At 36.6% G+C, this 25,518-nt stretch overlaps 2 protein-coding genes across 2 annotated transcripts; both read left to right on the forward strand.

The window, feature by feature from the left end:
* The first annotated feature begins 3,506 nt into the window (after positions 1 to 3,506).
* LOC122402986 (hyaluronan mediated motility receptor-like) lies at positions 3,507 to 11,568 on the forward strand. Its single transcript, XM_043406241.1, has 13 exons — positions 3,507 to 3,563; positions 5,085 to 5,254; positions 5,364 to 5,642; positions 5,714 to 5,917; positions 5,998 to 6,189; positions 7,734 to 7,928; positions 8,433 to 8,566; positions 8,632 to 9,019; positions 9,112 to 9,333; positions 9,420 to 9,488; positions 10,424 to 10,470; positions 10,557 to 10,710; positions 11,074 to 11,568. The coding sequence occupies exons 1-13, from the start codon at positions 3,518 to 3,520 to the stop codon at positions 11,257 to 11,259; spliced, it is 2,286 nt and encodes a 761-aa protein (XP_043262176.1). The 5' UTR covers positions 3,507 to 3,517; the 3' UTR covers positions 11,260 to 11,568.
* A 5,753-nt stretch (positions 11,569 to 17,321) lies between these two features.
* On the forward strand, positions 17,322 to 25,309 carry LOC122403031. Its single transcript, XM_043406311.1, has 2 exons — positions 17,322 to 17,394; positions 24,330 to 25,309. Exons 1-2 carry the CDS (start codon positions 17,322 to 17,324, stop codon positions 25,307 to 25,309), a joined length of 1,053 nt encoding a protein of 350 aa, XP_043262246.1.
* The last annotated feature ends 209 nt before the right edge of the window (positions 25,310 to 25,518 follow it).

Below are 25,518 nucleotides of genomic sequence, written 5' to 3' on the forward strand. Positions count from 1 at the left end.
ACGATTTGCAATTTTTTAATTTTCTCGAATAATTTCACACCTTCTCTATTTTTTTTCTCGAAAGTGGGCAGGATTTCGTGGGTATGTCTAATGACAAAAACTGATTGTAATTGACCCCCGCAACCGAAAATAATTTTTCCACAACGATTTGCAATTTTTTTTCTCCGTTGAAAAATTTAGGCATCTAATTGGATTTTCAGTAAGGAATTTTTTTCTCGAAAGTGCGTACGATTTTGGAGGTATGTGAAATGATAAAAAATGATTGTAATTGATCCCCGCAACCGAAAATAATTTTTTTAGAACGATTTGAAAAATTTTTTTTCACCAAAAAATTTCAGCACCTACTCGATTTTTTTTCTCGAAAGTAGATAGGATTTCGGAGGTATGTGTACTCACCAAAAATGATTGTAGTTGACCCCCGCAACCGAAAATAATTTTTCCAGAACGATTTGAAATTTTTGAATTTAATTGTTAATAACTTTTTAACGAAGCTTCCATCAACAAATTAGTATTCTTGATTTTCGTCTTATTTTGGCCTCTACTATCGCTCATTAAAATTTTTGCTAGAGGTGGCCGAACACCCTGTATATTCGAAAATATGTTCCTTCGGGAACTGCCGGACGCTCGTTAACTCCGCGCTATAATGATCGATCGATTTCAAGGGATCGAACGCCTTCCTTAACCGATCCGAATGTTGTAGGACGGTATCGTACGGTCGATCCTCCACGGCGAGGTACGCCTGCCCTTACAAACGATTCTTAATCAGCCTGACCAACGCTGGTTCCGTGTGTGGCGGCAACACGTCCCGCGCTCTTTTGCAGGCCCGCACGAATTGCAAAACGGGAATATTTCTTCCGTTATAATGTGAGATTGCCTCTAAAAATTTAGCATTTAGTAAATTTAGAAAAATTTACCGCGGCCTGGTTCTCGAAGCTATTATGAAACTTTTGCGCGCTTTCGCTCGCTGGTTCCAGGTACTCGCGGCGTTGACCACGGTCCGGGCTCGCGCCTCTCATGTTATCATACTCTAAATTCGATCGCTGATCGCCGCTCGCGGGTTGGGTGCGAACCGATCCCAGGAACTTGTTCGATGCCTGCATCTTCCCCGCTAATTTACATTCCATTTCCCTTAACCGCGCCTCCAATTCGCGCACCCTATCCTCGTTTTCGCGGAGTTTTTCCGTTTTTGCATCTAATTCTGCCCGCTGATTAATCATTTGCGCCTCCGCGGCTTTAAGGCGCTCCTCCTCTTCCCGATTCCTACGATACTTTTTTAACAACGACTCTTGGAGTTCTAACAATTCGCCCTCCGTGGCCATGGTTTTACTGCGCGACGTTGGCATTTCCACTATCCCTTTTAACGCGGAACCTTCTTAATGCGGAGTCCCTCAACGCGGATTATTCGACATAAGTTATTTAATCTCCTGACGCAAGTTCGACGCGAATCATTCAATCCGAGATCCTTTTCCGTGAATCGTTTAACACGGGAAAGCTTTTTACACGAAATTCTTTAATGCGGGGGAAACCGAAACGGATCCCTCAACGCGGATAAAACAAAAGCCCCGTAACGCGGGAAAAACAAAACGAAAAAAATCCCATTGTATTAATTAATAATTAATTAATACATGAAATACAATAATCAATGCCCGAACATAAAAGTTACGAACGACTCAACTAGTTACGTTTAAGCATGGTCTATAACTATCTAGTTATTTCCTATCTGGTAAGTAACTATGCCTAACACAGGTCTGAGGGGTCGGAGTGGGGAGACGTACGCTACGCGAACGTTACACTAACTATAGATGGCGTGCAAAATCACTAACAGTGATTGTTACGTCCGAAATTCGTCGGCGTGATGAGAAAGGATTGCCCTAGTAGACTTACTTGGTTTATTCATGTTCCTCCGGTCACCTTGTGCCGGATGTAGATAACATTCTTTGCTTTGTTTATTGGCAATCACGCTCAGCTAATAGTTCGCTTCAAAGGTATATAAAATCTATATTTCTTAATCCTACGCGTGCTTAAACTTTATTACATTAATTAGCTAACTTTTACTAACTGTAATAATTAATAATGGATAATTGGCAATCGATTAACACATTAAATATAATAATTAACGTCCGAACGTAAAATTATCGATGGATACAACGGTCAATTCTCGAACCAACTTGAATATAATATTTCGTGATGTTTAAGAGCGGTTTCCACAATCTAGTTATTTGCTATCTGGTAACTAACTATACGTAATATAGGGACAAGGGGCCAGAGTGGGGAGACGTACGCTACGCGGACGTTACACTGCTAATAAGAAAATTATGTTAACATTGTTTTTAGATCATATTATAATATAATACATATACAGTCTAAGGACATAATTCGTGAAAAGTGAAAATAACGATCCCCACCAATCAAAAGCGATCACGAAAAATCACCATGATTGGGAATGAACATGATCGAATCACGAGTGATTCAAAAGTAACAATTCACGCCGTCTCTAGTAGCCATGTTGAACGAGAAATAATAAAATCGTTAAAGTTCGATTTTGTATTGAATAAACAGAGACACCGCACAAATGTTGCATACTCTTTATATCAAGTGCAAATTCAAACTCTCGCTCAGTATGGCTTGTACTAGAATCAATTGTGTTGAACATACTTATCGAAATATCAATATGTTCGTTCATTCGTTGTATAACGACCATTGTGTATCATACCACTAATGTATACAGGGTGTCCCGTAAATAGTGTGAGAGCTGGAAATTTGGGGTAGCTGAGACGATTCTGAACAACAATTTCCGGTTAATAATTCAAAAACGAAGCCCCATCCGACAGTTTTGCAAAGGAAATTGTTGTTCAAAATCGTCTCAACTACCCCACATTTCCGATTCTTGCACTATTTACGGGACACCCTGTATAGAGATTAGTGGTGCATTCGGAATTTCTGTTTTCACTTTCGCATACTAATGTTCAATCATATGAGCTTGTAAAACGTTGGGGGGTCGAAAAAGAAGATAGGCTAATATTCGATATATATATATATATATATATATATATAATACCGTTCTTTATTAATTTTCCAACAATTTTTATATAATTTTCAGAAACAACAAAACAAGGGTTCATATAATACCCCCTTTTATCTAATCAAAGCACTTTACTGGCGCCATTTTTTACAAATGATAGAAAAGGCTACACCAGATTGGTTGCTTGTGTAACATGATTGCTGATTCGTTCATACGTTCACATTGAATGAGTTAACTGATATTTTGAATTGAAAAACCAGTACAGTTCTTTCTACACGAAAGAATGTTTGGAAGTAACAAGTAATCATAAAGTAAAGACAGCGCATTTTTTCAAATATTTGGGGGTTTAAGTTCGAAAGGTCTAAAAGTATAATTTGCATAGATAACTCTATTTCTATAAAAATCAAGATCTGTTACGTGATAACCAGTAAATTAATATTACCGTTGTTTCTATCGATTGTTTATTGTTTTGTAATACGTTACAAACATTTTACAATGTCGTTTTCAAAAGGCAAAATCCAAAGATTTAACGAATTTAAAAGTAAGTATTTATATTTCCTTGTTATATTTATTTTATAATACGAACATAAGATTCTGAATAAATAATTTTGTTATTATTATGATACGTTAATAGTATCATTATCATTTTTCTCATAAGTTGTCTTTTGTTAAATTGTGTTGCAATTATAAATTTTTTCATTCAACATATTTTCGTAGAGAAATTATTTCTCTTTTTCTAGATAAAATAAGGAGTAATAAAAAGTTTTTTTTATAATAATACAGGATGATTTATAAATGTACAAGGTGTGTAAATTAAGTAATGGGACTGACTTTTTTAAATTTTTTATTCATATAGAATTACAATTCAATATTATTTCCTTCAAAATAACTTCCTTGGGAAGCCACACAGTGCTGGAGACGATTCTTCCAATCCTCATAACAACGCTGGAACTCGGATATCAGTATAGCCTTCAACTGATCGGTTACAGTCGCTTCAGTGTTTTCGAGTGTCCCAAAATGACGTTCCTTGAGGTGATTTTTCAATCTCAGGAAGAGGAAAAAATCACAAGGACTCAAGTCAGGCGAATAAGGAGGCTGAGGGGCCACAGGAATGTTTTTACTGGCCAAAAACTCATTTACTGAAATTGCTGTGTGACAAGACGCATTGTCGTGATGCAACACCCGGTTGTTCTTGATGTTTGGCCTCACACGCATGACCCTTTTTTGAAGTTTGTCTAGAACCTCTCGTTAAAAGTGTTGATTGATCATTTGGCCTTGAGGCGCAAACTGTTTGTGAACGATTCCCTGGCTATCGAAGAAGCAAATCTGAAAGCATTTTTAGAACGCACTAGAAGCAACTGTTTTACGAAAATAATTGCTACGGACAACCAAATGACTCTAGCGAGTACAAACTTGTATCGAAGACGTATCACACGTTCACCTACCATTTCTCCAAGTCCCGCATCTTAAATGTTGACAGATTGAACGCTACGTTGCCAGTCTCATTACTTAATTTACACACCTCGTATGTTTGATCACTAAAGGTTTTTAACAACTTTACACGGAGGAAATAAATTGTCCCAAAAAAGAATTTATATCGATACAATTTAACTTGTTTTAATAACATTTTTGAAGGTATTCGATTGTTATTCTTTACACGTCTTGCCCTATTTATCAAATTATTCTATTTTAAGAAACATACTTGCTATATTATTCTTAGTCTGATGAAAGGACAATTCTCAAACAGAAACTGTAAAGTAACATTAATTATATTTACATTGTCATTTGAAGTATATATGGACTTTACGAGTAAAATTTAAAAACTTGTTGACTATCGAATAATTATCTTATTATATAAAAATAATACTTGTTATTCATGTTATGAATTTAACCCCTTGCCTTACGATTTAATTTCCAACTGTGCGTGCCAAAAGCTACATCAAGGTTTGGCCCGGTAGACTTATCACGTCTCTGAGACGTCATTGTAAGCTAAGGGGTTAATATATGATTTGTATATTAAATTTATAATGGATAGTGCTAATATAAGTAACAAATTTTACAGATGAAGTGCCAGCACCAGGTGCATATGATCCAAAATTTGACGATAAGGTCTTAGGTTCTGTTATCGAGAAATCGGAAAGATTTCATGATAATAAAAGCATAATTGGTGCTGAATGTAGTTTATCAACTCTTTCCAAAAGTACTAGTAGTTTACACGTGAATTTTAAATCGGTAAGAAAAAAATTTATCTAAATGGAACATTACAATGAATAGATTCTAACAAATACTAAAATCTTTTTAAAATAAATCTTAATTCTAATAAAGACATGTTTAATTATAGCCTCAATGTCCACCAAGAAAATTGATCTCGAGATCCTGTACAAAAGTGAAGCCACACACGTTTATGTCGATTAATGACAAGAAAATAAAGTATAAATCTGAAAATCATGTAGCAGGTCTTAAAGCAGAGTGTTTAAACAAAGGCAAAACTATACAAAAACATGAGAAACATATCCAAGATATGCGCGAAGAAGTGAAAAAATTAGAATTAAAATTGGAAGAATTACATAAAAAGCAAGTTGAAGTTGAGAACCAACACAAAACAGACATAGAAACATTGGTAGTAGAATATTTTTTGTAATTAGAACAATTTTATTCTACAGATTACTGATTTATAGTTTCTATTTTTAGACTAAATTGCAACAAGAAGTATTGAAAAATAACATCGAGAAACATCAAGTTGAAATAGAGCAGCTGCATGGTCAGTTAACAGAAATTTCTCGGAAAAAAGAATCTGAAATTCAGATTATCAGCGCAGTGGATGGAGACCTGAGAAATCGAATAGCCATGTTAGAAATTGACTTAGCCAATAAGGAACATGCCAGCCAGGAAAAGGTAAATAAACACTAATAGCGAACAATTAATTTCTTGGTAGAATTATACATTGATTTTAATCGTTTAATTTTGATTTACAGATTCAAACCCTCGAAGCGCAAATTGAAGAACTAGTAATAAAGTTAGAAAAATTAACTACAAGTTATAAATGTGAAGTCAGTTCATTGGAATACGAAAAATTAGAACTGAATTCTTGTATTACTCATTTAACGGATAAAATTGACGAATGTGAGGAGAAATTAAAAAGAGTAATCACAGAGAGCGACGCAAAAGTAAGAGGGGAGGTTTACGCATATAAAGCGTAAATAGTTACTAAGTGCTCTTTTTTAATATATAGATAAATTGGTTTTCATTCAAACCTACAATAATATTTTTTTGTAATAATCAAAATGTTATTGGGGGGTCTTAAAATGGTTGTACAGGGTGTTCGGCCACCCCTGGGAAAAATTTTAATGGGAGATTTTAGAGACCAAAATAAGACGAAAAACAAGAATACTAATTTGTTGATGGAGGCTTCGTTGAAAAGTTATTAACGTTTAAAGTTCCGCCCGTACTGAATTTTTTTCTAGAAAGTGGACAGGATTTCGGGAGTACGTCTATTCATCAAAAATTATTATAATTGACCCCTGCAACCGAAAATAATTTTTTTAAAACGATTTGAAATTTTTTAATTTTGCCGAAAAATTTAGGCACATTCTCGAATTTTTTTCTCGAAAGTGAGTAGGATTTCGAGGGTATGCCTAATGACCAAAAATGATTGTAATTGCCCCCCGCAACTGAAAATAATTTTTCCAAGACAATTTGAAATCTTTTTTTCGCCGAAAAATTCAAGCACCACTAACACTAACCCTATCGATTTTTCTTAAAAATTTGTTTTTCATTTTTAATTAATTTGTTTGACGCTGTACAGAAAAGTAGTCTAATAGGTTTTTGTAGGTACCCATGGGCTCTGTTTCAGAGAAAAATTTCAATGAGATACCTGTACTATTGTAGGAGTTATAGCCGTTTGAAAATTGGACCAATTTTAGGGGGTTTTTCTCACTTTACGGTGTCAAGGCATAACTTTTTCAATATTGTTAGAATTTCTACATATTCTCCACTAAAATACGCGTTGTTTGCATTTCGAAATATTAAAATCATCCAATCCGTTCAGACGTTATGACGTTTTAAAGATTCGCATGAAATTTTGGGGTAAATTTTTGGCCAAAAATTATATTTTCGGAAAGGAATTTTTTGCTCGAAAATGACTAGGATTTCGGGGATATGTCTATTCACCAAAAGTGCTTGTAATTGACCCCTGTAACTAAATATAATTTTTTTATAATTTGAAATTTTTTAATTTCGTCGACGAAATTTGTCTATTTACTCAATTTTTTTTTAAAACAGTTAGAAATTCTGAGGTATGTCTGCTTACCAAAAATGATTGTAATTGTTCCCTGTAGCCAAAAATAATTTTGTTTTATAGTGATTTGAAATTTTTTAATTTCGTCGCCAAAATTTGTTCACTTACTCAATTTTTGTCTAAAAAATGGTTAGGATTTCGGGGTTATGTCTATTCACCAAAAATGATTGTAATTGACCTCCGTAACCGAAAATAATTTTTCTAGAACGATTTGAAATTTTTGAATTTAATTGTTAATAACTTTTTAACGAAGCCTCCATCAACAAATTGACATTCTTGATTTTCGTCTTATTTTGGCATCTAGAATCTCCCATTAAAATTTTTCACAGAGGTGGCCCTGTGGAACACCCTGTATATTATACATAATGCATACAATGCTTGTTTAAGAATTTAATACTCAACTTATATATGTAGATACTTGCTATGATCAGAGAAGCAAAGGTTGCAGTGGAGGAGGAAATGCGTCTAACTGCAGAAAGATACGAAGCATATTTAGCACAAGTAGAAATGGAACGTGTAGCGTTAGACAAAAAACTTGAACAGAAAGACGTTGAAATCGCCAGACTTTTCGATATTTTTGAAGAATTAAAGTCTTCTGCGGAAACTCAGGTACTTAATTGCATACATTCGTGTATCACAAATAATATTCATAAAATAATTAAATACAGTAATCAGCCCTATAACACGGTAGATTGGTTCCGCGCTATAGGAAAACCATCGTATGACCCCGTATAACGCGTTATGTACAAATGATTCACGTTTAACTTTTCTCGTTAAAGGGGGTTTAAATCGAATATTAAGGAAAAACTATGTTATGAACGAAATATGTGCGTTTTATTAAAATCAAACTAAGAATATTTTAAATAAAAAACTTATACATATGTAACTAAAAAACAGCGAACGCGAAATTGATTATGAACTGTACAAATCATTATAAATTTCACAGTACAGAAATATAACGTGGGAAATCCCCGCGTTATATGGGGGAAAACACGTGTTATACGAGGGACATGAAATCGCGTAATATGCAAACGCGTTATAAGAGTACCGTTGTATAGGGGGGATTACTGTACGTAACACTTTCTTGAGTTATTTAATGTATATTAAATTTAGGAGAATTTCGGTCAGAGTTTGCAAATAGAACTGGATCGAACAGAAGCCCAATTAGCACGGAAAAAGGAAGAACTAAGGGTTTTGAAAGATCAGATTCATTCGGAAGCGGCTGAAATAGTATCTAAGAAAAAAAGGTATAACTTTGTATTTGTATGTGTGTGTTGTATGTATGCATTGTAAATATCTAAATGTCGTTTAGATTCGAAGTTATAATGGCTGAGAATCAAGCATCTGTTGCTGCTTTAACGCAACACTTAATGCAGAACGATACTGAAGCGGAGAAGCTGCAACATGAATTAAAGTGCAACGAAAATTGTATAAATGGGCATCGCGATTTATTAAGTATTATGCGCAACAATTCACAAATGGTACATGTACAAATATACGCTTTAATGGAGCAGTTAAATGATAAGAAAGGATCAGTCAATCAACTAGAAACTGGAAATTTTTACGAGGTGGAATCGATTAAATCTATATACGAAGCTAAAATCGATGGTTTGAGACAAGTAATAACGAAACAAGTAACATTGCAAGTACAAGCACAATTAGAAGCTGATCTTGATGAGAAAGATGCTCAAAATGTTAAGGTGGAGTTGCTTTTTTTTATAATACAAATATTTGTTAGTAAATATTATTTGCAATGAATTAAACGAAATACTTTTTTATCTCAAAATATTAGTTACAAAATCAACTTGACGAAATGTCTGAGCAACTTAACGATGCACGAGACATGTTACTTCAGTTGGAAGAAAAGTATGATGCTCAAAAACAGGAGGTTTCTCGAGTGCACCTTCTCAACAATAAGCTTCATGGTCAGCTGAAAACTAGTAAAGCAGCTTTAGACGAGACTAAGAAATTGTTGAAGTCGCAAACAGCAGAACATAAAATTGATTTGGACGAGGTACTTTTTTTATATTGTTGTGTTATTGTCCCCCCCTAATGATATAACGTGAGCGACAATATCTAGCGACAATTTAATATTTCCAGGCAAATGCTAAAATTCAAGAATTTTCCGATCAAATTAAAGATATTGAAGAGAAAAAGGATTTCGTACAGGTAATTAGTATTTTATACAGGGTGTTCGGCCAGTCCTGGGAAAAATTTTAATGGGGGATTCTAGAGGCCAAAATAAGACGAAAATCAAGAATACCAATTTGTTGATGGAGGCTTCGTTAAAAAGTTATTAATGTTTAAAGTACTGCCTGTAGAACGGCAATCTGCGAACTGCTGCGCACGCGCAATAATGGTGCTCACTCAGAAAACTGTAAAACTGTCGATGACAGTGATGGACATTCGTGGGAATTTTGGTCATGCGCACTGGAGCGCATGATCATTGCCGTATACACTTAACTAGAATTTAGGGTACCGTTGGATCCCAGTAAGGAACAAAATTTAAGGAAGTTACAGGGAAAGAGACAAAAACAACACATTTCCTCTTAATCTACATGAGTATAGCTAGAGAAATACGTAGGGGATCTTCGATAAGTTAATTTTTGTGTGATTGGCGAGCATTTGAAGTAGAAAGTTCAATTTTGTACAAAACATGAGAATTCCCAACAAGCACCTCTTTTTGCGTTAAAGATATATCTATGGCAGAAAGCTAACGCATGCGCAAAAAGGAATCCCACGAGGGAAAATTCTAGTGCGCATGTCCAAAATTCCCACGAATGTCCATCACTGGTCGGGTGAGTCAGTAAGTAGAGTTTCTCATGCTGAGTGAGAACCACTATCGCGCGTGCGCAGCTGTTCTCAAATTGCCGTTTTACAGGCGGAACTTTAAACGTTAATAAGTTATTAACGAAGTCTCCATTAAAAAATTGTTATTCTTGATTTTCATCTTATTTTGGCCTCTAGAATCTCCCATTAAAATTTTTCCCAGAGGTGGCCGAACACCCTGTGTATCTCGAGTCTAAATTACTTAAATGTGTTAAAAGATTAATAAAATCGCATTAACATCAGTTTATGCAATTATTAAAATTATTTCTGTACAGGTTAAGTTATTTGAGGAAGAGAAAGCCCGCCGAATAGCAGCTGAAGAGTAGGTTTTCGTTAAAAAAAAATGATTTCTTTCATAAATTTCGTTCCTTAAACATCAAAGAAATAAACGTCATTTTATTTATCTAGGGAAATACAAAGACTTCTTGAAGATAACGGTCGCCTCGCAAAAGATTATCAAGAGATTAGTGAAAAGTATACCGAGTTCATTGGTCACCAGAATCATAGACAAAGAATTAAGCATGTGTCTCAATTGAAAGATAAAATTCTCCAACTGGAACAGGTGCCGCTAATTTTGTTTTTTTACTTTTACACCATTATGTTAACAAATAACTTTCCATTTATATAGTTAGATTAATTATATTTGTACAGACACTTTCTACGTATTTATTAAATTGTTCTTTCTGTTATGCATGGAAATTGTGTGCGTGTGTGTGTGTATTTTTTAATGCATGCATTAATTACATTTAGTTCATACATACTTGATTAAAAACAGTATATATATAACATTAAATAAATGTTCTTAATTTATAAATAAAAGCATGTGATTTCATTTTTTGTTTGTCCATTCAATACGCGTGTTCGTTTTATTTTTAGACATAAATACATTGTTACATGTTTTTGATATAAATTAAAAAATTTTTAGGATTTACTCTGCAAGACAAGGACAATAGGGAAACAGCAAAAGATCATACAACAACTGAAAGCAGATGGAAAATGCGAATACATTAAAGGGAAGGAAAATACGTTAGTACTTCCGAAGTTTGCCCATTCAACACCCGAAACTTCTCCACATAAACTATTCACTCCTCTACAAAATCGAAATGATTAGTTTTTAGTTACTACATATAGAATATTTGTTTATACTTCTAATAAATGTATGTTAATCAAGATAACAAAGGTAACTGTATCAACTATAGTTACATTACAGTTACTTTTATAATAAATATTACGTCTAGATAATTATAGTTGTATTATAGTTACCTTTACAATAATTGAAATATTTGCAATGTCTCTTGGTAGGAACGATTCATCAAATGAGCGTCTGGTAAACTTTTTTTACTATAGTATGTCTTAGTAGTTTCTAAAATATTAGTAAACTTATAACGAGTTTGATGTTGGATTTTATTTGTTCAACGCATTTCACGTGACACCAGTTATTTACTTTGTTAGATACCATTTAAGAAACTGTGATAATTGTATTTAATACTTTGACAATGATGGATTCGGAAAACTAAAGTTTTTGTAAATTCTTAATATGTAATATGTATTTACAATTATGTTAATGTGTATACAGATATAAAATACAATTAGTTTTTACAATCTAAGAGACGCAAGTTGCTCAAATTGATCTCTTTTTGTCTTGCGTTTAGACTCGGTCACACGAATTCGTTTCTATTCATTTTTTTGTTTAAATGCAACAATTTAATTTATCTCTTAAACGTGTTTCATAAATAATAGAATTTGAAAAGTGTAAAATAAAAGTGTATTCCTGATGTTTTTATTAATAAAAAATTTAAATCACAGCATTTATTTTCCACGCTTTTTATTTACATTCTATGTTTGCTCACATTTTTCCATGTAATTAATTAATTATAAACGATTACTGGAAAGTCGTAGCTATATCAATACATAAAAAGTGCCTGTGGGGTAGATATACCGCACAAATAACATAAAACTTAAATGTAAAAAGTTTCATTGAAATTCATTTAAGTATTTCTATTCAATCGTATTAGTAATATACATATGCACGCTCATTCTTAGAAATAATGAAAAAAATTTCTTTTTTCTCAATTGTTAAAATATGATCAGAGAGTCTTAAAACGTGTATTTCCGTAAAAGAAATTTCTCAACATTTTTTTTTCATTATGGTACCTCGCTTATACAGGATGTTCGGCCACCCCCGGGAAAAATTTTAATGGGAGATTCTAGAGGCCAAAACAAGACGAAAATCAAGAATACCAATTTGTTAAAACAGACACGGGTAATGCAGCGCGCTGTATACTGACACAATTTGGCCCGAAATATGGGTTTACGGAATAAGAGATTTTGCCCTTACATGAACAGATTTTGGGTCGCATGAGGTCTCATTCGAAAGAGGAAGGTCCAATGCAGTGCGCGCTTGTCAGGATCGAACGAGACTACGTTCACATTTATTAATATGAACGTCGAAAGTCGAGAAAAAATTTGACAAAATACAGCCACAGAATCGAGGACTTTTTAGGTTACTAAAAGAGTTGTGCGATTCCAATACTGACCAGCGCGCGTTGCATTGCACCTCCCCCTTTCGAATGAGTCTTCATCTGACCCAAAATCTCCTCATACAAGGGCAAAATTTCTTATTCCGTAATTGTATTCCCAAAAGCGAGTTCCGCCATTACATGGGTAGTAACAGAGCAAGTCACGTGACAAATTTAGTTCAGGCAGTCGCTACGAGATGGCGCCTAATCAGGAGGCCTGTGCTAGGGTTGTTCGTAGTGGCGCTACCGTCGTGTTGGCGCTTCGGTCGCGCTGGTTGTAGCGAACGCGTAAAACTGGAAGGCGATTACGGCGATTACGCTCCCTTCTGTTTTCCATATAAGACGGTTCCACGCTTTGTTTCCGCATCGCAATATATAGTTTTATAGAAGGAAATGGAAGTCTTTAATTTCTTTCCCACATGGGTATCTACGATCCTCAAGCTATTGCGATTAGGAGTACCAGGAGAGGGGGAACCTATACTCCGCATACCTCCGTTAGTATTCTGTGATCCTGGCACTATTTTACCAGTTCGAATCCCTAATATTAGATGACATATAAGGGGGTAGACATGGGCAATGCAGCGCACTAAATACTGACACAATTTGGCCCGAAATATGGGTTTACGGAATAACAGATTTTGCCCTTATATGAGCAGATTTTGGGTCGCATGAGGTCTCATTCGAAAGAGGAAGGTCCAATGCAGCGCGCCCTGGTCATGATCGAACGAGATTGTGTTCACATTTATTAATATGAACGTCGAAAGTTGAGAAAGAAATTGACAAAATACAGCCACAGAATCGAGGTCTTTTTAGGTTATTAGAAGAATTATGCGATTCCCATACTGACCAGCACGCGCTGCATTGGACCTTCCTCTTTCGAATGAGACCTCATCGCACCCAAAATCTGCTCGTATAAGGGCAAAATTTCTTATTCCGTAAACCCATATTTCGGGCCAAATTGTGTCAGTATACAGTGCGCTGCATTACCCGTATCTACCCCCTTATATGTCGTCATCTAATATTAGGGATTCGAACTGGTGAGATTGTGCCAGGATTACAGAATACTAAAGGAGGTATGCGGAGTACAGGTTCCCCACGCATGGTACTCCTAATACGCAGTAGCTTGAGGATCGATGGTACCCACGTGGGAAAGAAATTAAAGACTTCCATTTCCTTCTATAAAACAATATATTACGATGCGGAAACAAAGCGTGGAACCGACTTATATGGACAACAGAAGGGAGCGTAATCGCCATAATCACCTTCCAGTTTTACGCGCTCGCTACAAGCAACGCGACCGAAGCGTGGACGCGATGGTAGCGCCATTACGAACAACCCGAGTAGAGCCTATAGCCGTAGTAAATTAGAACATATGTACGACTCTCAGTTTTATTCTTATAACATTTTTAACAAACTCCTCGCCGTCTCCTAGCGATACAAAACAAAAAACATTAACATTAACTTTTTCTTATAACAACCCCAACTTCAACCCTTTAATCGGTAAAGTAGAGCACAACCTCGCAACAGAAAACGCACCTGTCGCCACAGTACTCCCCCCCCCCCCAACAATTTAAAAAAAAATTTATTATACCCTATCTTACATTCCCCTATAACACATTTACAACATATTATTTTGATACTATTCCACATTAAAAGTTACGGTTTTTTTCCTTGAATACGTCTTGGGTTTCTTCTCTATTCGTAGCTTCAAATCACCCTCTTGACTCGTCCCATCATTCTCAACAGAATCTTGATTGACCATAAAAGCCGGTTTCAACCTCTCAACCGAAACTGTTACTTCCTTCCCATTCACAAGAATGACAAATCTCCGATCATCCATCCTCTTAATTACCTGATGAGGTCCCGTATACGGTGGTCTTAACGGGGAACGTACCTCATCCAAACGTAGAAAAACGTGTGAACACTCGTACAAATTCTTGTGTGTGAACATCTTTGCTTTTCTATGATGCGCCACTGGTGTCGAACGTATTCCCTGAATTATTCTTCTATACTTTTCCAAAAATATTTCTGGATCAGGTTGCCCGTCCTCTTCCATGAAAAACTCGCCCGGTATCCTTAATGTCTCTCCAAAAACCATTTCCGCCGGGGATGCCTTGATACCGTCTTTATACGCAGTCCAAAGTCCTAGTAACACTGCTGGCAAAGCTTCGATCCAAGGAATTTGTGGACTACACATTAATGCTGACTTCAAAGTGCGATGCCATGTCTCCACCATCCCGATCGATGCAGGGTGGTAAGGTGATGTCCTAATCTGCTTTGCACTTATAGTTTTTGCCATCGCCGCGAATAACGCACTCTCAAACTGAGAACCCTGGTCAGTCGTTATTGTCTTTGGTGTTCCAAACAAACAAATCCAGTGCCCGAACAATGCTGCCGTGACAGTAGCTGCCTCAATATCCTGAAGTGGAATCGCCAGCGGAAACCTAGAAAATCTATCTATTATCGTCAAACAATACTTATAACCCTTCGCCAATGGCATATGAATTATGTCAACATGTATATGGTTAAATCTGCCATCCGGGATATCAATTTTTTTAGGCTCAAGTTTATTATGCCTGTGTACTTTTGCTCTCTGACAAGGAATACACTCACGGGTACATTTAATCGTGTCCTTATTAACCCTTTGCACTCCAAATTATATTCCAATTTTGTTACCAGCGGCTGTCAATGCTTTGAAGTGTTTTATTTGAAATTGACCTGTTAAAATAAGTGTTTTATTTACTCTTTTGTTGCATTTTGTAATTTTCAAGTGTATGATATCTGTTTGGTTTGGACTTGAAAAAATGTCGAATGGGACTTGACGAAGGAGCTCCTGAGATAAAAATTGATGTCGAGTCATACTCGACATAGGAGTGCAAAGGGTTAATACCCGGCCACACGTATTTCTCCTTCAACTGCCTACTTGTAACTCTGCCACTCAGATGAGCCAATCCATGTACTACATTAAAAGTTGTACGTCGCAAAACTTTCGGAATATATGGACGAATTCGCCCCGTTGACACATCCACGTAAATCATGTTATTCTCTACCATTATCTGCCGCATGTCCATTGACGTTTCACCTTCTAATATCACTCTCAACTCTTCATCCTTTTCTTGTTCCAAATATATTGTCTGCGGGTGCAAAACAGAAGGCGTTTCAATTTGACAAATTCTTGACAACGCATCTGCCACAAAATTATTGTTTCCCTTAACACGCAGAATTTCTGTAACGAACTGAGAAATGAAATCCACACCGCCCATATTTGCCGTATAATCCAGAACCATTTGAGGCTTATCGATTGATATATTATCTCCACCGTGTAATATTCTGGATGCTGATTGAATTCCTGTACTATTATAATTGCTCAGCATTGTGACTGTTCTTTTATCTTTCCACGCAAGAAGTGTAATATTATTTTTTCTATATGCAACTATTTTGTTTGTTGAAAACTTTGGTTTTCGAATTTGCATAGGAATGCCTTTTCGATTTACTTTTATTGTACCCGTAAGATGACATTCCATCTTTAGCAATTCTTCTGCTAAGGGAATGCCGGTATAATATCTATCAGTGTACATATGATAACCTTGCGCATTGGGAACTTTGTCTAACAATTTTTTATACAAATGTAAGGGAATTCTTGCGCTTACTGGAAGATCTGGCCGGGAAATGCTATTGGATGTTGTGCTGCCCCATTTCGTTGGCTTATTTGGATTGTATGTTATAAATGATATTCTGCCTTTGAATTTTATCACAGATTCATCAACAGAAATTGCTTTATCCGGTATGAAATATTGACTAAATTTAGAATCTATATATTCTAAATAATTACTTGCCTTTTGTATACGGGTTGTAATATTGTTATCGCTTCGTGTATTTTTCTTCAAATGGAGCATCCAAAAAATCTGTAGAAATCTGTCCCTGCTGAAAGTCTCAGAAAAGAAGAGAATTCTACTAATTGAAGCAGTAGACCAATATTCTTGAATATTAGGCAGGTTAATCAATCCTATGTTCAGAATAACGGCGATGAAAGCTAGGAATTGGCTTGGTAACATCGTGCCACTTATGTCAAGTTGATTTATGTGATAATTGTTTGTTTCTTATTTTATTGTTGGCATAAGAATTTGTTTCTTTTATTATATTGTCTACTAATTCAGTTGTAAAATATAAAAGTAAAGTAATCAATGGGTCCAAAAAATCTGTAGAAATCTGTCTATGATCTGTCTTAACTACAAATTGTCGACCTTCCAAAATATGTTTAAAATACTTTACAGCTGCGAACACCGCGAGCAATTCCCTATCATAGGTACTATAATTTTGTTCTGTTTTACTCAATTTCCTTGAGAAAAAACCAACAGGCCTCCATTGATCGTTCTCCAACTGCTCCAAAACAGCCCCAATGGCCACGTTAGAAGCATCTGTAGTCAATGTCATCGGTGCCGACGAGGAAATATGCGCAGTAAGAGTCGTGGCTGCCATCCGCTCCCTGCACTCTTCAAACGCCTGTGTTGCTTCCTCTGTCCACACTATTTTAGTTTTATCATTTTTCCTCGACTTCTTCAAGTACTGATTCAGTGGTACTTGAATTTCTGCCAAATGTGGAATACAATGCCTATAATAATTCACCATCCCCGAAAAACGTTGAAGTTCAGCAATGACCTCAGGTTTTCTAATATCGAGAATTCGAACTGCTAAAATTGTACCAGGATCTCAGAATATCAAAGGAGGTATGCGGAGTATAGGTTCCCCCACTCCTGCTACTCCTAATACGCAGTAGCTTGATTATTCATTAGTAACTCCTTTCTTAGGATTAAAATAGGAACTTTTAGAATTGAAGAATATAGTATAGATCCTTGGCGACATTCGAAGATAATTTTTATAACTATTCTGCCTGTAATTAAGACGTTATTAACGAAGTATCGGAAGTCGGGACATTTACGGCTGTAGTACTGTCTCCTTCAATCGACGAATTATCAACTTTTCTATAATACTCAATTACATTCAAGGACCAATTTTGCAACGCTCCTCGCTCTAATTAATTAGTTATTAGCGATAGATCCCTAAGGCGTACACACGGGTAACGCAGCGCGCTGTATACCGACACAATCTGACTCGGAATATGGGTTTACGGGACAAGAGATTTTGCCCGTACATGAGCAGATTTTGGGTCGGATGAGGGGTCATTGGAAAGGGGAAGTTCCAATGCAACGCGCCCTGGTCATGATCCAACGAGATTGTGTTCACATTTATTAATATGGACGTACAAAGTAGCGAAAAATATCGACAAAATACACCCACAGAATCGAGATCTTTTTAGGTTATTAAAAGAGTTGTGTGATTCCAATACTGACCAGGGCGCACTGCATTGCACCTTTCTCTTTTGAATGAGATCTCATCCGACCCAAAATCTGCTCATATAAGGGCAAAATCTTTTATTCCGTAATTGCATTTCCAAATGCGAGTTTCGACATTACATGGGTAATAACAGAGCAAGTCACGTGACAGACTTAGTTCAGGAAGTCGCCACGAAATGGCGCCTAATCTAAAGGGCTTGTGATGCCCAACAAAACAGCGATTAGGGTGTCATCTATGGAAGCTCGCTGGAGTTGAAGATTTGCTAGAAGATTCGTTATTCGTTTCATCTGTTTTATTCGATTTTTGTTATTTTGAAAAACAAAGAATTCATTCATTCTGTCTTTGGTTCTTAATGAACAAAACATTTAAACTTATTTGTTAATAATATATATAATTGACATATTATTTTAATTTGGCCTAGAGTCGGCCATAAGCCTGTGGCGACTAACGTCACAGGAGTAACAAGCGCCATCTAGTTAAGTTCCTAGTCTAGTTAGTTTTAGTTAGTTTAAGTAAAAGTCACTAGTTTGTAGTATTTAGATTTAAGTTGGCGCACCCCCCTTGGTACATGGCCCAAGGGATGAAAAGGGCCCAGTTCTGTTCGGCGCCCTCGATAAGACAGAAGCACATAAAAACCGAAGCGTGTATTCGAAATAAAAGTCTTTGTGAACGCAATCGTATTAAGTGTATATATTGAAGATTCTCCCAGCAGATACCTATCCACCACAAGCCCTCCTCATTAGGCGCCATCTCGTGGTGATTGACTGAACTAAATTTGTCACGTAACTTGCTCTGTTATTACCCATGTAATGGCGGAACTCGCTTTTGGGAATGCAATTACGGAATAAGAGATTTTGCCCTTATATGAGCAGATTTTGGGTCGGATGTGATCTCATTCAAAAGAGAAAGGTCCAATGCAACGCGCGCTGGTCAGTATTGGAATCGCACAACTCTTTTAGGAACCTAAAAAGTCCTCGATTCTGTGGCTGTATTTTGTCAATTTTTTCCCCCGATTTTCGACGTTCATATTAATAAATGTGAACACAATCTCTTTCGATATTGACCAGCACGCGCTGCATTGGATCTTCCTCTTTCGAATAAGACATCATCTGGCCCAAAATCTGCTCATATATGGGCAAAATCTCTTATTCCGTAAACCCATATTACGGGCCAAATTGTGTCAGTATTCAATGCGCTGCATTACCCGTATCTATCCCCTTATATCTCGTCAGCTAATATTAGAGATTCAAACTGGTAAGATCGTGCCAGGATCACAGAATACTAAAGGAGGTATGCGGAGTACTGTTGGATTCCAACACTTTATTTAAGAAAAGAAAACTCGTGCAACTATTACGTCGACTGAAGACTATAGACTCTTTCTGTCCGTTTTTCGGTATTGCAGGCGTTTATATGTTATTGGTAGAGTTGGGTAGAGGTAGGGACGATGGTCAAGGGATAGTGTGACGCAGGAAGGGTACGAGGTTCAGGATGAGTAAGGATTAGAAATCTGGACTAGGATGTTTTGGATGAATAATTTTTGCGAGGTGACGGAGTGGCGTTTGTCTGGTCGTGTTGGTCATCCAACACCTCCCTCTTTTAGTTCAAAGATCGTAGTCTTCGAATTGTATTTAAAATTTTTCCTTGTGATCTTAGTTCGTAGTACATAAATATTACTTCATAGATACAATTAAGCATACAGTAGTTTACAAATTGAAAAGTTAGTAATTACGATACATGTGTTTATCTATCTATACTATTATAAAGAGAGAGCCGATTTTTATGTTCGCGCAAAACTCAAGACCTATTGAACCGATCTTCCTCAAATTTTGACACGTTATTCCTGCATACTCTAGGACGGACATAGGCTATGTAGCATGTCTCACAAGGAACCATCGCGAACGGTCCGGCTTCGATTTTGATGAAACTTTGTACACTTATAAAGCAGCCAAAAATAATCGACACGTATTTTTTTTTAGCTGCGGTAACTCGAGTTTAAGGGGTGAAACCACCCCTTGAAGTTTTGGCTCGAAACGGCTATCTCGAAAACGGAAAGACATACAGAAAAATTGTTAATGGGCGAGGTTGATGGTTTCTTATGTACAATAACATGGTGTTAAAAAATTTAAAAAAATACAATTTGTTTATAACAAAAAAAAATTTATTAACTTAATTTTTCATTTTATTGAAATTTTCATAATGACAAAAAATGACGAGCATTTTATTCCAAATCCATTGGTATGCGATTTTTTAAAATTGCCTCCTACAGTTTTGCAGATTTTGATGATTTACATCTTGCGCGCACATCCATTATGGTAGTAGCCGTTCTAACTTTGATTTTAGTGAAGCACTGTAGGCTTGCACTACTTCTAGAGGAAAAAATCGGGAAAAATACAAGAATACCAATTTGTTGATGGAGGCTTCGTTAAGAAATTATTAACGTTTAAAGTTCCGCCCGTACTGAATTTTTTTCTCCGAAATGCCCAAGATTTCGGGGGAATGTGTAATGACCAAAAATGATTGTAATCGACCCCTGCAACCGAAAATAATTTTTTCAGAATGGTTTGAAATTTTTTAATTTTGTTGAAAAATTTCACACATTCTCGAATTTTTTTCTCAAAAGTGCGTAGGATTTCGGGGGTATATATATTGACCAAAAATGATTGAAATTGACTCCCGCAACTGAAAATAATTTTTTTAGAACGATTTGAAATTTTTTTTTTTCGCTGAAAAATTTAGTCACCTCCGCAATGTCGATTTTTCTTAAAAATTCGTTTTTCATTTTTAATAAATTTGTTTGACGCTGTACAGAAAAGTAGTCTAATAGGTTTTTGTAGGTACCCATGGGCTCTGTTTCAGAGAAAAATTTCAATGAGATACCTGTACTATTGTAGGAGTTATAGCCGTTTGAAAATTGGACCAATTTTAGGGGGTTTTTCTCACTTTACGGTGTCAAGGCATAACTTTTTCAATATTGTTAGAATTTCTACGTATTCTTGATTAAAATACGCGTCGTTTGCATTTTTGAAAATTAAAATCCTTCAATCCGTTCAGAAGTTATGACATTTTAAAGATCCGCATGAAATTTTCGGACAACATTTCTGGCCATAAATTACATTTTCGATTAGGAAGTTTTTTCTCGAAAGTGCGTAGGATTTCGTGGGTATATGTATTGACCAAAAATGATTGTAATTGGCCCCCGCAACCGAAAATAATTTTTTCCTGGAGGATTTGAAATTTTTTAATTTAAATTTGAATAACTTTTTAACGAAAGCTCAATCAACAAATTGATATTCTTGATTTTCGTCTTATTTTGGCCTCTAGAATCTCCCATTAAAATTTTTCTCAAGGGTGGCCGAACTTTTCCAAATCCATTGGTATGTAATATTTTAAAATTGCCTCTTACAGTTTTGCAGATTTTTATGATTTACATCTTGCGCGCACATCCATTATGGTAGTAGCCGTTCTAACTTTGATTTAGTGCAAGCCTACAGTGCTTCACTAAAATCAAAGTTAGAACGGCTACTACCATAATGGATGTGCGCGCAAGATGTAAATCATCAAAATCTGCAAAACTGTAGGAGGCAATTTTAAAAAATCGCATACCAATGGATTTGGAATAAAATGCTCGTCATTTTTTGTCATTATGAAAATTTCAATAAAATGAAAAATTAAGTTAATAAATTTTTTTTTGTTATAAACAAATTGTATTTTTTTAAATTTTTTAACACCATGTTATTGTACATAAGAAACCATCAACCTCGCCCATTAACAATTTTTCTGTATGTCTTTCCGTTTTCGAGATAGCCGTTTCGAGCCAAAACTTCAAGGGGTGGTTTCACCCCTTAAACTCGAGTTACCGCAGCTAAAAAAAAATACGTGTCGATTATTTTTGGCTGCTTTATAAGTGTACAAAGTTTCATCAAAATCGAAGCCGGACCGTTCGCGATGGTTCCTTGTCAGAAGCGCGTTATTAACATGTAATTTATATGCAAAGATTTCATGTGTACGACTGTTTGGCAGACCACGTGACCCCTGTATACGACAGTCTACTTGCGCGCGCATGCGCATATTCGATCCGCGCGATACCTCGCCCGTAGCAGACTGCGATGTTACCGCCAGGTGGCGAAGCTTCTCGAGCGCTTTCTCGCGAGAGAATTCCATTATCGCGGATATATATGTCAGGACGATCGTCTGATAATCAATTTGCTTTTGCACATGGTCGGGCGAATCCGAGACAGGGCATGCTAGTTTAATATATTTTTGGATTTTTATATTACAGCTGCAAATGAAATTCGTCATCGATTGCCGATCAATGATAAACTTCTCAGCAGTCTACGTATATTGAGCCATCAATGGGCATTAATTAATAGAAACAGAGACAATTCCTTCAGAGTTGTTCTCTATATTGCAAACAAATTCGACGGTTTCGATATAAAGGGTTTGCGAAAAGAATGGTTTGGCCTACATCTGGATTTTGATACTAAAGAAAAGGAGATGCTTTCTAGTAAAAAATTTGATGGCTTATGGAAAATGATCTTGTTAACGCGAAATGAAAACAATGAAAAGTTGGAATGGTACCAGGTTTTGGGTTAGGTTTTACTTTGAGATATTATTAAAGTTATTACAGGTACTTATTTTCAGAAATAGAACTATGTTCACCACTAATCAGCGTGGCGTGAGTGATGAGGTCTTTGCCTGCAAGTTCCGAACTTCTTCTGCTGTGCTGGTTCGAACCCTGCCAAAACAAATCCTTTTTTTTTATTTTTTCAATCATATTTTAATCGTACACTAAATGTGACATTATATTTTTGTCTGACCTTCGAATATTTTTTTTTTAAAGTTGAATTTAACCAATTACATTTAAGATATGTTATTTTCAATGTACGAAGTACATGAATCTGGATGGTACTTTTCGTAAAAACAGTGAAAACATAACAATTTCAAGCACCACTTACATCTAATGAAAGTTCTGTTTTCACAGAAATAACAAAATTTTGTATTTAACTCTGATGGAAAGGCCGCTTCATTTACATTGATAAAATGTGAACGATTTTCGGATAGTCGTACCTTGTACCTCGTACTTTTTACCTTATACTTCAGGTAAAAAGGGATATAGCTGGGAAAAACAGTTTTATGACATTACCTGCTAACTTATGTTACTGTTCTACAATGAAACGCTATGTTTTGTACCTTTAAAAATATTCGACTATGTCCTTTTAAAATTTAAGATCCAACCCATAGTTTGTATTAAACTGGCAAACGGGATCACTTTTCCTTTGTTTCTAGTTAGTTCTATTTAGTTCGTCATAACAAATTGATACGGTTATCTCAAAACAATCGAGGAAAATCATTATTAATTAATTTCTGCAATTATTAATTCTACTGTTTTGTTTATGTTATAAAAGTAAGAACTCTTCTTATTGAAAAATACCACAGCGTGCACAATACTGGTAAAGAGTGTAATCTCATTTTAATTTATTAATTTTCAATCTTAAAGTATTTTGATTTTCAAAAATCGTATTAATAATATACATATGTGTGCTCATACATGGGAATAAAAAAAATTTCTTTTTTTTCAATCATTAAAATATGATCAGGAGGTCTTAAAACGTGTATTTCCGTAAAATAAATTTTACAAAATTTTTTTTTCATTATGGGTACTTTGCTTATGTGCGCCTATATGTATAGGTCGGAAAGTAAAAACGCCTGGGCAGTCGAGAATCCAAATCGTATGCCGTTGACGGGAGGTCGGATTTCAGTTGTTTAGAGCGAGAAGGCAAATGTGAGCCTTTCTCTCTCGACACCCACGAGGCGATCCGAAATTACTTCAGGCAGCTTCGGAGAATCGAGAAAGAGGGCATGCATCAGTTTGCCTTTGTCGACTTTCCGAAACTCCACGAGCTCACGTACGCGTATCTGGCATGTGTGCGTGTGCACCCGGCGGTGCTTTTCTGGCATCTCTGGGTGCCAAGCACCCACAGAGGATGTGGCCAACGTCCGTAGCTTTGGCGCTGCACACGATGCCGTTGTTCTTCTTTAAAACAGTCGAGTCAACCATCAAAAACAATTGAGTACTGCCTTCCGTTATTAGCTCTCGACCCGCGCACACGTGTTTGTAGACGAAGTTCGCTGTTACTGTTAATTGTTGATTTTTACTGTTAATTCTTGTTGGAAATAAATATTGTGAAAACCACATCCGCTGTCTAATCACCCCTTAAATATTAGTATAGCAAAAGAGCTATAATTGGTGACCCCGACGTGATACAAGCGGATTTTCTTTTTTTTACAACAAGACCCACGTGTTAAGATGCCCACCGAAAGATCACCACACGCGATGTCTCGCAACTGCCTACGACACTTCCAACATTGCAACCATGGCAGAGCGCAAGTGCTGAAGATGCGGGCTCAAAACAACCACAATTACAGCCACAAGCGTTGTATGATTCGGAGTACCTGGCTGCAGTGAGTAAGCCACAATTACCGGCGTTCATGAAAGAAAGACCAGACATTTGGTTTTATTTAATCGAGGCCGAATTCGCCGCGGCGAGAACGCGCAGCGACGACGTCAAATACAATGCTACATTGAGAGCTTTAGACCCCGATACGTTGCACCAAATAACGGACATAATTTCCACGCCACCCACGACCAACAAATACGCCACACTTAAACAGACCATAATCAAACGAGTTGCTGAGTCCAGGCAGAAACAGATGTATAGACTCCTCAATGACCTCGTCCTCGGTGACAAGAAGCCGTCACAACTGTTGAGGGAGATGAGAGACCTGGCAGCCGATAGCATTAACAAGGAGATGCTACATAACCTCTGGGTGAGTCGCCTTCCAAATTCAATACGACCACTACTCATCATTTCAGACGCACTAAAGCTGGATGCGTTGGCTGAAATGGCTGATCGTTTAATGGAAACAGTCACATTAAGTGAGCCAAATACACTGAGACCACTGAGCACCATGGCAGCGGTGAGTCAGTCGGAAAGGCCAAAGACACCACCTCCATCGGCTTTGGCAGCCCAGTTGACTGAGCTACAATCTGCCATGGCTTTCTGCATGAAAACGATCTTGGACGTTCAGAAGCAGCAGCAGCAGCAACAGCAGATGTTTGAAAGTGGTCGTTCTAATCACCGTGGGAGATCAATGTCGAGGAGCCAGGACAGGAATCGCAGAAGTTCAAGCCAACAAGGTTCATGCTATTACCACCGCCGGTTTGGTCAGGATGCCAAACGATGTACTACACCGTGCACTTACAAGACCCACAACCAGGGAAACTAGGCATGCTGTCACATGTTCATGCGGTAGGCAATGACAGCGTTGCAAGCACCGCACATTCAACGGATATTAGGCTGCATCTGCATGACCGACAGACCCATCAACGATACCTCATTGACTCTGGATCAGTTGTCTCATTGTTACCGGTACGTTTATTCAAAAAACGCTCGTGTAATGCTGACCTAACCTTATTTGCAGCCAATTCCACACCG

The sequence above is a fragment of the Colletes gigas genome, unplaced genomic scaffold, assembly GCF_013123115.1.
Source record: "Colletes gigas isolate AHSC1104 unplaced genomic scaffold, ASM1312311v1 Colletes_gigas_Sc00043, whole genome shotgun sequence".
In the NCBI taxonomy this organism is placed as follows: Eukaryota; Metazoa; Arthropoda; class Insecta; order Hymenoptera; family Colletidae; genus Colletes; species Colletes gigas.

What these genes read in the sequence shown, in the direction of transcription:
- LOC122402986 (XM_043406241.1), top strand. Translation starts at nt 3,518, where the DNA reads ATGTCGTTTTCAAAAGGCAAAATCCAAAGATTTAACGAATTTAAAA. An exon ending in ATAAAATTGATTTGGACGAG is followed by an intron (nt 9,334 to 9,419) that starts GTACTTTTTTTA and finishes TAATATTTCCAG; the next exon opens with GCAAATGCTAAAATTCAAGA. An exon ending in CGCCGAATAGCAGCTGAAGA is followed by an intron (nt 10,471 to 10,556) that starts GTAGGTTTTCGT and finishes TTATTTATCTAG; the next exon opens with GGAAATACAAAGACTTCTTG.
- LOC122403031 (XM_043406311.1), top strand. Translation starts at nt 17,322, where the DNA reads ATGACCTCAGGTTTTCTAATATCGAGAATTCGAACTGCTAAAATTGTA. An exon ending in ATCTCAGAATATCAAAGGAG is followed by an intron (nt 17,395 to 24,329) that starts GTATGCGGAGTA and finishes CCACGTGTTAAG; the next exon opens with ATGCCCACCGAAAGATCACC.